At 50.8% G+C, this 17,584-nt stretch overlaps 1 protein-coding gene across 5 annotated transcripts in view; it reads left to right on the top strand.

Annotated features, from left to right (window-relative positions):
• The window catches only part of CIT (citron rho-interacting serine/threonine kinase), a 304,000-nt gene that overhangs the window by 35,696 nt on the left and 250,720 nt on the right, over nt 1–17,584 (top strand). For all 5 annotated transcript variants that reach the window (XM_075320265.1, XM_075320246.1, XM_075320276.1 and 2 more), the window contains exons 5-8: nt 2,265–2,407; nt 5,676–5,769; nt 5,853–6,056; nt 6,156–6,309. In XM_075320265.1, coding sequence (XP_075176380.1) covers nt 2,265–2,407; nt 5,676–5,769; nt 5,853–6,056; nt 6,156–6,309 — 595 coding nt within the window. The remainder of the gene's footprint in view (nt 1–2,264; nt 2,408–5,675; nt 5,770–5,852; nt 6,057–6,155; nt 6,310–17,584) is intronic.

The raw sequence follows: 17,584 nt of genomic DNA, 5'->3' as shown, positions 1-17,584 counted from the left end.
CTCCCAAACGTGCTCCATCCGCCATGCTGCGCACTCACAAACGTGGTTCATCCGCCATGCTGCGCACTCCCAAACGTGCTCCATCCCCCATGCTGCGCACCCCCCATCGTGCTCCATCCCCCATGCTGCACCAGCATCAGCCTCTCTACCCGCAGCATCAGCCTCTCTGTCCCCAGCATCAGCCTCTCTGTCCCCAGCATCAGCCTCTCTGTCCCCAGCATCAGCCTCTCTGTCCCCAGCATCAGCCTCTCTCATCCCAGCATCAGCCTCTCTCCTCCCAGCATCAGCCTTTTCTGTCCCCAGCATCAGCCTCTCTCCTCCCAGCATCAGTCTTTTCTGTCCCTAGCATCAGCCTCTCTCCTCCCAGCATCAGCCTCTCTCCTCCCAGCATCAGCCTCTCTCCTCCCAGCCTACCCCAGCCTCAGCCTCCCCCAGCATCAGCCTCTCTCCTCCCAGCATCAGCCTCTCTCCTCCCAGCATCAGCCTCTCTCCTCCCAGCATCAGCCTCTCTCCTCCCTGCATCAGCCTCTCTCCTCCCATCATCAGCCTCTCTCCTCCCAGCCTACCCCAGCCTCAGCCTCCCCCAGCATCAGCCTCTCTCCTCCCAGCATCAGCCTTTTCTGTCCCTAGCATCAGCCTCTCTCCTCCCAGCCTACCCCAGCCTCCCCCAGCATCAGCCTCCCCCAGCATCAGCCTCTCTCCTCCCAGCATCAGCCTCTCTCTTCCCAGCATCAGCCTCTCTCCTCCCATCCTACCCCAGCCTCAGCCTCCCCCAGCATCAGCCTCTCTCCTCCCAGCATCAGCCTTTTCGGTCCCCAGCATCAGCCTCTCTCCTCCCAGCCTACCCCAGCCTCAGCCTCCCCCAGCATCAGCCTCTCTTCTCTCAGCCTCCCCATCCCAGCTTCCCCAGGATCATCCTCTCTCCTCCCAGCCTCCTCCAGCACGCCGTACTCCTCTGCCGACACTCACAGATCCGATCGCATACACACACACACACACACACCCGATCGCATACACTCACACACACCCGATCGCATACACTCACACACACCCGATCGCATACACTCACGCACACCCGATCGCATACACTCACGCACACACACATTGACGATATTGCACATACGCGCTCACACTCACAACATCCGGAGATACCACATGCTTCTGGCCATGTGATCCTCCGGCAGGTCCTGGAAGCTCACAGCACAGTATCGCCGCCGAGAAGCAAGCGATATCCCAGGATTTTCTGAGTGTGTGGATGCGATGTGATGTGTGTGTGATGTGTGTGTGAGAGTGAGTGTGATCTGATGTGTGTATGTGTGTGCGTGTGTGTATGTTCCGCCGCTGCAGGACCTTGATGCGCTGGTAACTATGGTACCATGGTTACCAGCGTATCTCGTCCCCCGCTCGCACGGGAGCCCACACAAGCATACACCGGCCAGCCCCAGCAATGCGAGGGTATGTGTCGGCTGGTTTGGCGGCGTACGCTGATGTGGGCTCCCGGGGGTACAGTACTCACCTGGTTTTCGTGGCTCCGTGACCGTGTCGGTTCGGGGAATGCGTGGGGGGTGGCGGGGCCAGAGCTAGCGTGCATTGCGTGAGGGGGGCGGGGCGTGGCCGAGTTGCCAATGCCTGCAGGGTGCCGGGGCGAGAGGCCAATCTGTGGGAGGGGCGGAGCCTGGGCGAGCGGCCGGCCAATCCGTGTGGGGGCGCAGTCTGAGCGAGCGGCCAATCCGTGCGGGGGGGCGGGGCCCTGGCGAGCCCAGCGGCCATTCAGCTTTGTGTCATCGTAAGGACACAATTTTTGGAGCAAGACAGACAGAATAAGGCAATTATATATATAGATTAACAATTATTTTATTTATAAGTTTTACAATTGGTTTTCACAATTTAAATTTAAAAAATGATACATGTTTGATATCTATAAACTCCTCCTGACCTGGAGAATACTAATGCAGGTCAGTTTTTCCGTATAGAGATCATAAGTAAATAAAAAAAAACCAAAACAATGTAGAATTGCACTTTGTTTTTCATCACACTTCACTTTTTATTTTCTTCAGTACAATATATGGTAAAATAAATGTCATTCAAAAGTACGACTCGCCCTGCAAAAAAAAAAAAAAAAGCATATTAATGGAAAATGAAAAAGTTTTGGCTTTTTGAAGAAGGGGATGAAAAAAACTAAATAACGGAAAGTTGCCCAGTAGTGAAGGGGTTGATTATATAAGCAGAAATTGACTGTCTGTAATCTTGTGAATATTCTACAGGTTATGCAGTACCAGCCCGGAGGAGACTTGCTCTCTTTATTGAACCGCTATGATGACCAGTTTGATGAAAGTATGGCCCAGTTTTATTTGGCAGAAATGGTCCTTGCAATTTACAGTGTTCACCAGCTGGGATATGTCCACCGGTGAGTAACGCGGGAAAGGGGGACAGTTTATTGGGAACGAGCAGTTGTTTAGTTCAGTGCTTCATCTACGTATTGGTTTACCCAATAACATAATGGGGGCAATCTGCTCGTTACATACTGCTTTCTACAGGGGAAGGAGTTCAATCTGTTCACAATTTTTTTTTTTTTTATAAACACATTATAATGCCTGTATACAGAGGAAATAAAGCTGGTACCTAAATCTGCTGACAGCTATCCTTTTAATATAGGTCATTTTTTTAGTAAATTAATGTTTTTCTGTTAAGGGGGTTGTCTGGAGAAAGCCAGTTATAACCTATTCTCAGGGATTTGTGCTGATTGGCAGAATAGACAACTGTTATCCCTGTTAGAATAGTGTGCAGTGAGCAAGATAAACTCCCATGTTAAAAAAAAATGGATCCTGCAAAAATACCATTTTTTTTAAAAAAGGCTAGAAAGTTTGCACAACTCTTTGGCCAACGGATTGTTGCTGGATCCTTCTAACGGATGATTACTGGACATGTGAACTTAGCCCTATTCATCCTTCATCTGCCTCTAATAGATGGTGGAATGAAGCTCCTCCTGCTGCTGTTATCTCTGACAATAGCATTTAACATGCGACGGCAGGGAATCATGCTCTTCTGACCCTTCATCTGTGTGGACGCAACGACAAATGTCTTGGGATGACAGCCAGGAATCTTCTGTGTCTGTCATCACAGTACTCCTGTGAAAACCAGCCCATGGCCGACATTCATAGGAGACTGTGATTTCTTCTAATATACACCAGTGCTTATGTGCTGCCCCCGTGCCAGCACCCGCCGCTGCTCGGGTGCGGGCCTTCTGGGGTGGTGGCTCGAGGGTCTCCGGACCCGGGGGTCTCGCGGACACGGCGAATAAAATGGGGGGACGTAGATGTATGGGCTAGGCCGTATTAAGTTTGTGACGCCACCCACGGTGTATGGTGAATTGGGACACCACCGCTGCTGTTATGGGGCACCTGGGGAAGATGTAATGGCAGCTGGATGTTAACCTCTCCGTGGGTAGGGAGGGTTGCCCCCGGGACCCAGTGACTCTGGTGCAGGGTATAGCGACGGCGAGGGGGTGATTGATTACTCATAGTCAATTAATCACACAAGTCTTTGGTACACCAAGGTGCTGTGGCCTGTTGCATTCGGGTCCCCCACCCAGGCTGGTGGTCTCTATCCTTTTCCTCTGCACTGACTTTGTGTATTTGGATTTCCTAGTCTGGAACTCAGGAGTCCGCTCCCGACTGGATGTGGCCTAAGGAGCCGTGCTCGCAGACGCTGGCCTGTGGGATCTATAGGCCCTGGCGCTGACCTCTTATCCCTATCGGTGGGCTGTTGTCTTCTATGAGGGACATTGGGTGGGACAGAACCTCTAGTCCTGGCCTCAATCAGTTAATTAACCAGTCCGCTTGTTTCCGGTCCTGGCTTCAGGGTCCCCCCTTTGTGCTCCGGTTTCCGGGTTGGTTCACCGTGTCGGTACCGGCGGGCTACAACCCTGTCCCGGTCCACCTCGGTTCTGCCGAGCCGTCTTCCCGTCTCCTGCTGACGGAGACCACCGTCTGCCACCTAGCCAAGGTACCAGTGCTCCTACCCTGGTACAGTTCAATTTGAACTCCTCTGCTGGAGCTACACTTGGCTCCTCTCAACTTGAACTACAAACTAGACTAACTGCTGTTTTCCCGCCCCGGGCTGTCTAGACCCCTGGGAGGGCGTGTCCAACCACCTGGTCACGCCCACTGGTGTGTCTGTCTTGCCAGGGCGTCACATTTATGCACAGCTGTGTATAGCAAAAGTGATCAGACTGTTGCAGGTTCAAGTCCTCTAAGTGGACTATTACATATAGTAAAAAGTAAACAAAAATGTTTGGAAAAAAAAGAAAAAACCCAAAATACATATTTGGTCTCACTGCGATCGTAAAAGTCCAATCTATCAAAATATAAAACTAATTAATCTGATTTGGTAAACGGCGTAACGAAAAAATAAAAAGACCACAACTGTAGTTTTTTGGCCGCGGAAACAGGTGATGAAGATGTCATATATATCCCGAAGTAGTATCAATGAAAACATCGGCTCCTGGTGCAAAAAAATAAGCCCTCATACAGCTCCATATCCTAAAAATTGGAAAGTCCAATTCAGTCCATCTGACTTATAGGATGAGATATCTGATTCCTGCTAGCAGCTCAGACTCGTGCCCGCCCTGTTCCCATAAAAGGCATTTATAACTTTGCTAGGATAAGCCATAAATGCAAGATTGGATGGGTCTAATCTCTCTGACCCCATCCGATCACTAGGTTCAAGATTGTAGCATTAGGAATGCACCATGTCTTTTTGGCGCCACTATTTTATTTTGTGGCGGTCACATTCATGGATACTAATAAAACTTGCCTTTAAAAGGAATCTGTCAGCAAGTTTTATGTATTCTGAGAGCAGCATGATTTAGGGACTGATAGCCTGATTCCATAAATGTATCACTTAGTAGACTGTTGCTGTTTCAATAAAATCATCTCAGTGTTTTATCAGCAGAAGATTATCACTACAGGACAGGCTGTGTTGTGCTTCTGTCAACTGCTTTATGTATCCCCACCCTACCACAGATTAGCAGCTTTATTGCAATGCACTGTATAAACAGAAAGCCGCCTATCAGTGGTGTTGGCGGGGTTATACAGGGTTCAGCATTATGAGCACTGCTAGATCTGCAAGTCCTGCAACAGAGAAAACTGATTGCATCAAAATGACATGTCGACCAGCAAGTAATATATTACTGGAATCAGCATCTCAGCCCCACATCATACTGCTCTCTGATTACATAGCAAAAACCTGGTGACCGGTTTTTTTTTTTTTTTTTAATGCAGCTGCCAGAGCTGATGTTATTTAATACAGTAAACAGTCATTTGATAATCCTGTGTGATAACATTAATTGTTATCAATTAATATAACATATATATATATATATGTAGGTGTATGTGTATATATATATATATATATATATATTATATGTATGTATGTGTATATATATATATATATATATATGTATGTATGTATGTGTATATATATATATATATATATGTATGTGTATATATATATATATATATGTATGTGTGTATATATATATATGTATGTATATATATATATATATATATATATATATATATATATATATATATATATATATATATATATATATATATATAAAATATATTTCTATATATAAATATAACAGTAAATGTTATGTCTTATTCAATTAGAGATATCAAACCTGAGAATATTCTCATTGATCGGACTGGACACATTAAACTCGTAGATTTTGGGTCTGCAGCAAGGCTGACGTCAAATAAAGTGGTAAGTGCACTGGCTTCCTTGAGCCGTAACAATCTGATCTCTGTACTTAGCTGCCCTATGACGTGTCATGCCTTGCATTTCAGAATAGTGCACTGCTGCCTATTGGTACACCAGATTATATGGCTCCAGAAGTGCTCATGGTGATGAACGGGGATGGAAAAGCTGCTTATGGTCCAGAATGTGACTGGTGGTCTCTAGGCATCATTGCCTATGAAATGTTTTATGGAAAATCTCCATTTACAGAAGGAACAACTACAAAAACATTTAACAACATCATGAACTTTCAGGTTACTAAATGTTTTAAATTGTTTTATTGGATATGTTTATCAAATGCTATTACCTTTTCCATCTTTTAATTGTTTTTTTTTTTCTTTTTTTTCTTCCAGCGTTTCCTAAAGTTTCCAGATGAACCCAAAATCAGCAAACATTTTCTAGATCTTATCCAAAGTTTACTTTGTGGACAAAGGGAGCGATTGAAATATCAAGATCTGTGCTGCCATTCATTTTTTGCAACCACTGATTGGGACAATATCCGAAACAGTGAGTGCTTAATAAATATATATATATATATATATATATATATATATATATATATATATGTATATATATATATATATAATGTATGTCTGTGTGTTTTAGGCAGGTGTGGAAAAAATAGAGTGGGGCAGGGTAACTGCTGCAGGAAGCTGGTGGCAGCAGGAGTGGGGTGATCATGTGTGTCTGATATTAAGAAAATGAATATTCACTGCTTCCCACGCCCAGAATCCTGCCCACCTCTCGGCACCGAGGTCAGTGATAGTGAAAATCTTCAATCATTTACTATCACTGACACAGACACTGAGAGGTGGGCAAATATTACTGTAGCGCCCCTGAACCCCTCAGGGCACTACTAGGTACTGCATTTAGACCTAGATGCAGGGCCTACCCCCAGGGACCTGGAAGCCCAGTGCCAGTACCAACAAAACACATAACATCCCCAGTTTCCCACTCCCCATTAGAGATGATTGACTAGTCCGGAACCCAATGGATGGCCGCCCAGAGATGGAGCCAGTCTAGTCCACTAGAAGGCAGCCCGGTGGGAGGGGAAAAACAGACACTCAGACAGGAGAGTCCGGTAGTGACAGTTGAAGGTGACGGACGTGTCTTCAGACGGGGTCATGTAACGGTGACCCAAGTGGCAAGGAGATTGGTTGCCAGGGACGGTACAGCCGGGTACCTCTGGAACCAGAGCATGAACAGGGCACAGGGCCCTAGGTCAGGTGACAGCTTCAGGCTACCTGACAAATACCTACACAGTGAGGGGACCATCACGGACCTCACTGACCTAAAGAAACCGGGGGTACTAGCAGTAAAGATTGAGTCAGGGACCGGAACAGAACATCGACCATAACCAGAACATCAAGTGGCGTCACAATGCAAACTCTTTCACTCCCCTGTATCTATACCCCTTTTAAAAAGCGTCCCCAAGGTCACGTAACCAGGCATCAGCCATTATACAACCGTGACACAGCATCCCTGTACATACACGGCCCGGGACCGAGTACCCCATAGCCCCAATTGTCACCTGAACAGCTGGGCAAAGCACCAGAATTGGCATCTAATAGATGTGTCACTTCTGGGGCGGCTGTAGGCAGCTGTTTTTAGGCTGCGAAGGGCCAAATAACCATGGATGTTCCCAATCTAATAATATCAGCTGTCTGCTTTACCTTAGCTGGTTATCAAAAATAGTGGGACCCCATACTGGGTTTTTTTTTTTTTTTTTATAACTATTTAAATCATTGAAAGAAAAATAAAAAAATGTGTGTATGTATAGATATATAATATATACATACACACATACATACATACATACAGTGCCTTGAGAAAGTATTCAGCCCCTTTGAATTTTTCAACCTTTTTCTGCATTTCAGGCTTCAAACATAAAGATAAAAATGCTAATGTTATGGTGAAGAATCAACAACAAGTGGGACACAATTGTGAAGTTGAACGATGTTTATTGCTTATTTTATACTTTTTTAAAAAAAATAATAAACTGAAAATTGGGGCGTGCAATATTATTCGTCCCTTTAAGTTAATACTTTGTAGCGCCTCCTTTTGCTGCGATTACAGGGCAAGTTGCTTGGGGTATGTGTCTATCAGTTTTGCACATCGAAAGACTAAAATTCTTGCCCATTCTTCCTTTGCAAATAGCTCGAGCTGAGTGAGGTTGGATGGAGAGCGTTTGTGAACAGCAGTTTTCAGCTCTTTCCACAGATTCTCGATTCGATTCAGGTTTTGACTTGACCATTCTAACACCTGGATACGTTTATTTGTGAACCATTCCATTGTAGATTTTGCTTTATGTTTGGGATCATTGTCTTGTTGGAAGACAAATCTCCGTCCCAGTCTCGGGTCTTTTGTAAACTTCAACAGGTATACTTCAAGAATGGTCCTGTATTTGGCTACATCCATTTCCCCATCAATTTTAACCAACTTCCCTGTCCCTGCTGAAGAAAAGCAGGCCCAAACCATGCCACCACCATGCTTGACAGTGGGGATGGTGTGTTCAGGGTGATGAGCAGTGTTGCTTTTACGCCAAACATATCGTTCGGCATTGTGCCCAAATAGTTCAATTTTGGTTTCATCTGACCAGAGCACCTTATTCCGACCCTTTGGTGTTTCCCCAGGTGGCTTTTGGAAAACTTTAAACAACACTTTTCATGGATATGTTTGAGAAATGGTTTCTTCTTGCCACTCTTCCATAAAGGCAGATTTGTGCAGTGTATGACTGATTGTTGTCCTATGGATAGACTCTCCCACCTCAGCTGTAGATCTCTGCAGTTCATCCAGAGTGATCAAGGGCCTCTTGGCTGCATCTCTGATCAGTCTTTTCCTTGTTTGAGATTAAATATTTGAGGGACGGCCGGGTCTTGGTAGATTTGCAGTGGTATGATACTCCTTCCATTTCAATATGATCGCTTGCACAGTGCTTCTTGGGATGTTTCAAGTTGTGGAAATCTGTTTGTAACCAAATCCGGCTTTAAACTTCTCCACAACAGTATCACGGACCTGCCTGTTGTGTTCCTTGGTCTTCATGATGCTAACGTGACGCCCTGGCCTAGCCAGGTAGTCACAGAAGATTGCATCCTCCTTGGTAATTCCACACACACCCCCACATGGTGCATATGAGCAGCCGCCCTCCCCCCACCCAGGGTAGGAAGTGAAGAGAGCAGGGGGGGAGGAGTCGAGTTGAGTTGTAGGAGAGAGGCAGAGCAGTGAGGAGTGCGTTTCATGGGCTGCTGGAGAGAAAGGAAAAGAGCAAGCTGTGTGCCGAAGGAGTCTGTACAAAAAGGAGCAGAGCGGTCAGGGGTTGGAGCCTCTGGACTGCGGGAACAACTCGGGCATTAGGAGAGGACCCAAAGTGGACCGGGGCAGGGTAGTGGCCCGCTGGCATCGTGAACGGGAACCCGGACTAGTGCAGGAGAGTTGACTGCCCATTCAAACCAGAGGAGCTAAGCAGACTACGAAGGAGCCCCTGCTCATTGCACCGTGTGTGGAACACGAACACTACTCGCCCACGGCTCCCGGACACCGGCAGTTTGGTTTACAAAAGAACTCTGTGTTTACTGACCCTCCACATCAGTACAGCCTCATCCAGCACCACGACTACCAACTGTAATGCAGGCTTTACACGAGACGACCGATTGTGCGATGCATCGTTGGGGGTCACGGTTTTCGTGACGCACTCCGGCATTGTACACGACGTCGTCTCATGTGACACCTCCTAGCGATGCAGTATCGCTCACAAATCGTGAGTCGTGTACTCGTCGCTAGGTTTCATAAAATTGTTTAATTAAAATGGCGCCGCCAGTTCATCGTTTCCGTGGCATCACACGTTGCTCCGTGTGACACTACGGGAACGATGAACACAGCTTACCTGCGTCCCGCGGCACCCGCCGGCTATGTGGAAGGAAGGAGGTGGGCGAGATGTGTACATGCCGCTCATCTCCGCCCCTCCGCTTCTATTAGCCGGCTGCCGTGTGACGTTGCTGTGACGCCAAACGTCCCTCCCACTTCAGGAAGTGGGCGTTCGTCGCCCACAGCGAGGTCGTCCGGAAGGTAAGTCCGTGTGACGGGGGTTAAACGAGTTTGTGCGCCACGGGCAGTGATTTGCCCATGACGCCGCACAAACGACGGGGGCGGGTACGATCGATCGTGAAATCACACGATCGGTCAACTCGTGTAAAGCAGGCTTAAGTTCCCTATTTCCTGCCACCTAAAGACTGCTCCCTGCAACCGCTCACAATACGCTGGGCCCTGGGGCATCCATCCCTACCCATGGAGGGGTTAACATCCAGCTGCCATCCCATCGCCCCCGGGTGCCCCACACAACAGCAGCGGTGGTGCCACACCTCACCACACACTGTGGGTGGCGTCACAGATAATCTCCCTTGTAAATATTCCCTTTTTCACTTGTGGGCGGCGGACCGCTGCTCGAGCCCGGGTCCGGATCCCACTTGAGCCACAGTAAAGCCCCGGATCCGAGCATCCCCGAGCAGCCCCTTAGCTACGGTCTGGCCCCCGCCCGCAACACTCTCTTTGCTTTAGGCCCCCTTCACACGTCAGTGATTCTGGTACGTTTGTGCTTTTTTTTCTACGTACCAGAATCACTGACATTTGCAGACCCATTATAATCAATGGGTATCATCACACATCAGTGATTTTTCACTGACTGTGTCTCCGTGCGGCGTGTCCGTGATTGCCGCACGGAGACATGTCCATTTTTTTCTGGCATCACTGATGTCCCACGCAGTGGTGTGATCCATGAAACACGTGCCAGAAAAAAACGTGCATGTAAAATAAAAATCATTTTTACTCACCCGGCTCCAGCGACGCTCTCTGCAGCCTGTTCTGCCTGCTGCTTCTGAGCCGTCTCATTACTGTCGTGCATATTCATGAATGCACGACACAGCCGACCCGGAAGCAGCTGCTGCGGAGGTCAGCGCCGGCCGGATGCTGCACCGCGGGAGCGATCAGCGCCATGGAGAGCGGGAGCGGGCACAGGTGAGTTAATCTCTATGTGCAATCACGGACCATGGAGAACGGAGCCCGGATTGCACTTAGACAACCCACGTGTGCCGTGAATCACGGCACACGGAGGGACATGTGCGTGTTTTACACGCCATTGAAGAACGTCTGTGTTTCTTTGTCGCTCCATTGGGAGACCCAGACAATTGGGTGTATAGCTTCTGCCTCTGGAGGCCACACAAAGTATTACACTTTTAAAAAAGTGTAACCCCTCCCCTCTGCCTATACACCCTCCCGTGGATCACGGGCTCCTCAGTTTTATGTTTTGTGTGGAAGGAGGCACACATCCACTCATGCATTCTCATACATAGTTATGTCGGATGGAAGAAAAGAGGTCCCCAATGGGGTCCCCGGCATGTTCCCTTCTCACCCCACTAAGTCGGCGGTGTTGTTAAGGTTGAGGTATCCATTGCGGGTACGGAGGCTGGAGCCACATGCCGTCTCCTTCACCATCCCTTATGCGGCTCTGGGAGAAGTGGGATCCTATGCGGTCATCCATGTGCTGGGACCGTGCTCCATCCGCAGCCCCTGGTGGAACCTGCCGGACCGGAGCTTATTCATCCCCAGGGACCGGGCCCTGCAACTTGAAGGTACTCTGTATCCTCATGTGGGGACTGTACAGGGGTCGCACATTCCCCCCGGAAGCCGCGGTGGTTCCGTCCGTTATCTTTTCGGCGGACCTCTGCGCCGACCGTGCCTGCTTGTCGGCCGCGGCCTTAAATTTAGCCCCCGGCTTTGCCGCGGCCTAGTCCGAAAAATCCTGCCTCCGAGTCTGCCTGTCAGGGGTGAGGGCGGGATTGCCGACATGACGTCGGCCTTGATGGCTGGAGCATCCTGCATGTCTCCCTCCCCCCTCATTGACCACTTGGGGACTCCAGATTCCCGCTCTCTGCTAGCGCCGCCCTCGGCTCCACTCCCCCCCTGAGAGCTCCGGCAGCCATTTTTAACATTCTGCTGGTGGATGCTATTCAGCAGCAAGGCTCTGCAGCTCCGGGGGATCCACGACAGGGAATCTGGAGGACACACTCCGCTAGTGAGCGGTTTGTAAGCCACACCGGTCACCCGGTGCTGGTCTCCCCTAACCCCTAAGGTGCCGGGATATATATATATATATATATATATATATATATGTATCTATATATATAATTGCCTTATTCTGTCTGTCTGTCTATCTGTCTGTCTGTCATGCTCCGAAATTGTGTCCTTACGGTGACACAAAGCTGATTGGCCGCTGGGCTCGCCATGGCCCCGCCCCCCCACACGGATTGGCCTCTCGCCACGGCTCTCTGCAGGCCCCGCCCCCCTCACGCAATGCACGCTCGCTCTGGCCCAACTGACAGGGAGCTCCGATTCCCAGGTGAGTACACACACACATCAGATCACACTCACTCTCACACTCACTCTCACACACACCTCACACATCACAACATGCTGGGATATCGCTTGCTTCTACACCGGCTCCGTCAGGATCCCGGCAGCGCCAGACATAAACTTGCGATGCTGGGATCTTGACGGAGGCCGTGAAAGCTGGTAACCATTATAAACATCGGGTAACTAAGGTCCCTTAGTTACCCGATGTGTATCATAGTTACCAGTGTACACCGGCTCACACTCACTCTCACACACACCTCACACACACATCACATCGCATCCACACATCAAGGTCCTGCAGCTGCGGAACATACACACACATAACAGCACACACACACACACACACACACACACACACACACACAAATCAGATCACACTCACACACACCTCACACATCACATCGCATCCACATACTCACAACATCCTGGGATATCGCTTGCTTCTCGGCGGCGATACTGTGCAGTTGTGAGCTTCCAGGACCTGCCGGGGGATCACATGGCCAGAAGCATGTGATATCCCCGGATGTTGTGAGTATCAGCGCGTATGTGCAATATCGTCAGTGTGTGTGTCTTTGTGTGTGAGTGTATGCGATCGGGTGTGTGTGAGTGGATGCGATCGGGTGTGTGTGAGTGGATGCAATCGGGTGTGTGTGAGTGGATGCGATCGGGTGTGTGTGAGTGGATGCGATCGGGTGGGTGTGTGTGGGTGTGTGTGAGTGGATGCGATCGGATCTGTGAGTGTCGGCAGAGGAGCACGGCGTGCTGGAGGAGGCTGAGAGGACAGAGGCTGATCCTGGGGAAGGCTGGGATGGGGAGGCTGATGCTGGAGACGGAGAGGCTGATGCTGGGGACAGAGAAGCTGATGCTGGGGACAGAGAGGCTGATGCTGGGGACAGAGAGGCTGATGCTGGGGACAGAGAGGCTGATGCTGGGGACAGAGAAGCTGATGCTGGGGACAGAGAGGCTGATGCTGCGGGAGGCTGATGCTGGGGACAGAGAAGCTGATGCTGGGGACAGAGGCTGATGCTGGGGACAGAGAGGCTGATGCTGGGGACAGAGAGGCTGATGCTGGAGACAGAGAGGCTGATGCTGGGGACAGAGAGGCTGATGCTGGGGACAGAGAGGCTGATGCTGGGGACAGAGAGGCTGATGCTGGGGACAGAGAGGCTGATGCTGGGGACAGAGAGGCTGATGCTGGGGACAGAGAGGCTGATGCTGGGGACAGAGAGGCTGATGCTGGGGACAGAGAGGCTGATGCTGGGGACAGAGAGGCTGATGCTGGGGACAGAGAGGCTGATGCTGGCGACAGAGAGGCTGATGCTGGCGACAGAGAGGCTGATGCTGGCGACAGAGAGGCTGATGCTGGGGACAGAGAGGCTGATGCTGGGGACAGAGAGGCTGATGCTGGGGACAGAGAGGCTGATGCTGGAGACAGAGAGGCTGATGCTGGAGACAGAGAGGCTGATGCTGGAGACAGAGAGGCTGATGCTGGAGACAGAGAGGCTGATGCTGGAGACAGAGAGGCTGATGCTGGAGACAGAGAGGCTGATGCTGGAGACAGAGAGGCTGATGCTGGAGACAGAGAGGCTGATGCTGGAGACAGAGAGGCTGATGCTGGGGACAGAGAGGCTGATGCTGGGGACAGAGAGGCTGATGCTGGGAGGAGAGAGGCTGATGCTGCAGGTAGAGAGGCTGATGCTGGCGCAGCATGGCGGATGGAGCACCTTTGGGAGTGCGCAGCATGGCGGATGGAGCACGTTTGGGAGTGCGCAGCATGGCGGATGGAGCACGTTTGGGAGTGCGCAGCATGGCGGATGGAGCACGTTTGGGAGTGCGCAGCATGGCGGATGGAGCACGTTTGGGAGTGCGCAGCATGGCGGATGGAGCACGTTTGGAAATGCGCAGCATGGCGGATGGAGCACGTTTGGGAGTGCGCAGCATGGGGGATGCAGCACGATGGGGAGTGCGGAGTATGGCGGATGGAGCACGTTTGGGAGTGCGCAGCATGGAGGATGCAGCACGATGGGGAGTGCGGAGTATGGCGGATGGAGCACGTTTGGGAGTGCGCAGCATGGCGGATGGACCACGTTTGGGAGTGCGCAGCATGGCGGATGGAGCACGTTTGGGAGTGCGCAGCATGGGAGATGGAGCACGATGGGGAGTGCGCAGCATGGCGGATGGAGCACGTTTGGGAGTGCGCAGCATGGGGGATGGAGCACGATGGGGAGTGCGCAGCATGGCGGATGGAGCACGTTTGGGAGTGCGCAGCATGGCGGATGGAGCACGTTTGGGAGTGCGCAGCATGGCGAATGGAGCACGTTTGGGAGTGCGCAGGATGGGAGATGGAGCACGATGGGGGGTGCGCAGCATAGGGGATGGAGCACGTTTGGGAGTGCGCAGCATGGCGGATGGAGCACGTTTGGGAGTGCGCAGCATGGGGGATAGAGCACGTTTGGGAGTGCGCAGCATGGCGGATGGAGCACGTTTGGGAGTGCGCAGCATGGGAGATGGAGCACGATGGGGAGTGCGCAGCATGGCGGATGGAGCACGTTTGGGAGTGCGCAGCATGGGGGATGGAGCACGATGGGGAGTGCGCTGCATGGCGGATGGAGCACGTTTGGAAGTGCGCAGCATGGCGGATGGAGCACGTTTGAGAGTGCGCAGGATGGGAGATGGAGCACGATGGGGGGTGCGCAGCATACGGGATGGAGCACGATGGGGAGTGCGCTGCATGGGGGATGGAGCACGATGGGAAGTGCACACCTCCCCCCAACACACACACATGCGCGCGCGCGCACTGCACAACACACCACACCACACACTGGGAACCACAAACAACTGCCCTACACAGACACCCACACACACAGACAACGCTGCACACACAAATATACGCACATACCGCACAACACGCACATTGCACAAAACATACCTCCCCCCAAAACACACCACACACACACAAACTGCACAACACACACACAACGCTACAGACACACAGCGCTCCACAAACAACGCAACACACAAACAACACCGCTCTCACCCCCCATCACACCCAGACAACATCCAGAACATGTACAGCCCCTACACAAACACTTGGTAACTACACACAACAACATCTATATATATATATATATATATATATATATATATAATATATATATATATATATATATAATATATATATATATATATATATATATATATATATATATATAACAAAAATCATACATGAACTACACAATACGTAAATTCTAGAATACCCGATGCGTAGAATCGGGCCACCTTCTAGTAGATATATATATATGTATAGATATATAGATATATATATGTATAGATAGATATATAGATATAGATATATATAGATATAGATATGTTAGGAAAGGCGGTATACCCTTTTCCCATATACCCTCAGTGGTCACTCTCCTAAGAGACATCAGCATGTCGTCCACAAGGAGCAAAGCTACTAAGGCACAGATTTTTTTTGCGGCCTGTACCTCTTGTGGGGCTATGTTGCCTGCGGGATCCACCTACCCTCACTGTGATCAATGCTCGACTCCTGCCACGCTTGCTCAGCCGGAGCCTAGGGCAATGGTGGGCCCCTCGGCTCAGGTAGATCCCCCTGCTCCCTCTGAGCAGGCTGCAGGGGCAGAGTCACCGGCGTTGGCCTCTTTCGCTGAGAAACTCTCTGTCACTTTCTCAATCCATTGCTCAGTCTATGGACAAATGGTCATCTAAGCTGCTTGAGGCATTGCAGTCCAGACCGGGCTCTTCACAGGCCCCGGTCCCTGTTAGTTTGTCTCCTCCAGGTCCTTCTCGGTCCGCGCCGCAGCGCGCTGCCAGGATAGCCCCTAGGTCCCAGGCGGAGGACTCCTGCCCGGATCACAGCCCCAGACCTGCTAAGCGGTCTCGCTGGGATTCTTCCCCGGCCGCCTCACGCTGCTCTGGATCCCAGTTTGAGGACTCTCAGGAAGACGAGGCGGACGTGGGAGCTCAGGGCTCTGACCCTGACTTCGCCCTTAACCTTGATACCCCTGAGGGGGACGCATTAGTAAATGATCTTATCTCGTCCATCAACCAGGTGCTGGATCTCTCACCACCACCTCCTCCTGCAGAGGAGTCGGCTTCTCAGCAGGAGAAACACCAGTTTCGATTCCCCAAACGTACGCGCGATACGTTTTTTGATCACTCTAACTTCAGGGACGCTGTCCAGAAGCCCGGAGCGGTCCCGGACAAGCGCTTTGCTGAACGGCACACTGACACGCGTTATCCCTTTCCAGCTGAAGTCGCGAAGGGCTGGGCACACTCTCCCAAGGTGGATCCTCCAGTCTCTAGATTGGCTGCTAGGTCAGTTGTGTCGGTTGCCGATGGCTCATCCCTGAAGGATGCCACTGAGAGACAGATAGAGCTCTTGGTGAAGTCTATTTATGAGGCCACGGGCGCGTCTTTTGCCCCGGCCTTTGCGGCTGTGTGGGCTCTCCAAGCAATCTCAGCATGTCTGACTGAGATTAATGCTGTCACGCGGAATTCTGCTCCGCATGTGTCTTCCTTGACCTCTCAGGCATCAGCATTTTCGCCCAATCCTCTTCGTCCAACCGGCCGGAGAAAGGCCAGAGGAACTCCTATGCGTGGCAGTCTAAGTCACGCCCCCAAAAGGCCGCAGGAAGCACTGCCTCCAAGACGGCCTCCTCATGACTCTCGGCCTCATCTAGCCACATCCTCGGTCGGTGGCAGGCTCTCCCGCTTTGGAGACGCCTGGTGGCCACACGTTCAAGACCGATGGGTGAGAGACATTCTGTCTCATGGTTACAGGATAGAGTTCAGCTCTCGACCTACGGCTCGTTTTTTTCAGAACCTCTCCACCCCCCGCACAGGCCGATGCACTTTTTCAGGCAGTGGACACTCTCTAAAGATGGAAGGAGTTGTGATTCCCGTTCCCCTTCAGGAACGTGGTCACGGATTTTACTCCAACTTGTTCGTGGTGCCAAAAAAGGACGGGTCATTCCGTCCCGTTCTGGACCTCAAGCTGCTCAACAGACATGTGAGAACCAGACGGTTTCGGATGGAATCTCTCCGCTCGGTCATCGCCTCGATGTCACAAGGAGACTTCCTAGCATCGATCGACATCAAGGATGCGTATCTCCATGTGCCGATCGCACCCGAACATCAATGTTTCCTGCGTTTCGCCATCGGGGACGAACACCTCCAGTTCGTCGCATTGCCCTTCGGCCTGGCGACAGCCCCACGGGTCTTCACCAAAGTCATGGCATCCGTCGTTGCGGTCCTGCACTCTCAGGGCCACTCGGTGATCCCATACTTGGATGATCTCCTAGTCAGGGCCAGGTCAGGGTGGCGTGTCAACGAAGTCTTACCGTCACTCTGG

The sequence above is a fragment of the Anomaloglossus baeobatrachus genome, chromosome 1 (assembly GCF_048569485.1).
Source record: "Anomaloglossus baeobatrachus isolate aAnoBae1 chromosome 1, aAnoBae1.hap1, whole genome shotgun sequence".
Taxonomy (NCBI): domain Eukaryota; kingdom Metazoa; phylum Chordata; class Amphibia; order Anura; family Aromobatidae; genus Anomaloglossus; species Anomaloglossus baeobatrachus.
Note: the sequence above shows the minus strand (reverse complement) of the source record. Positions and strands in the feature narration are given on the sequence as shown.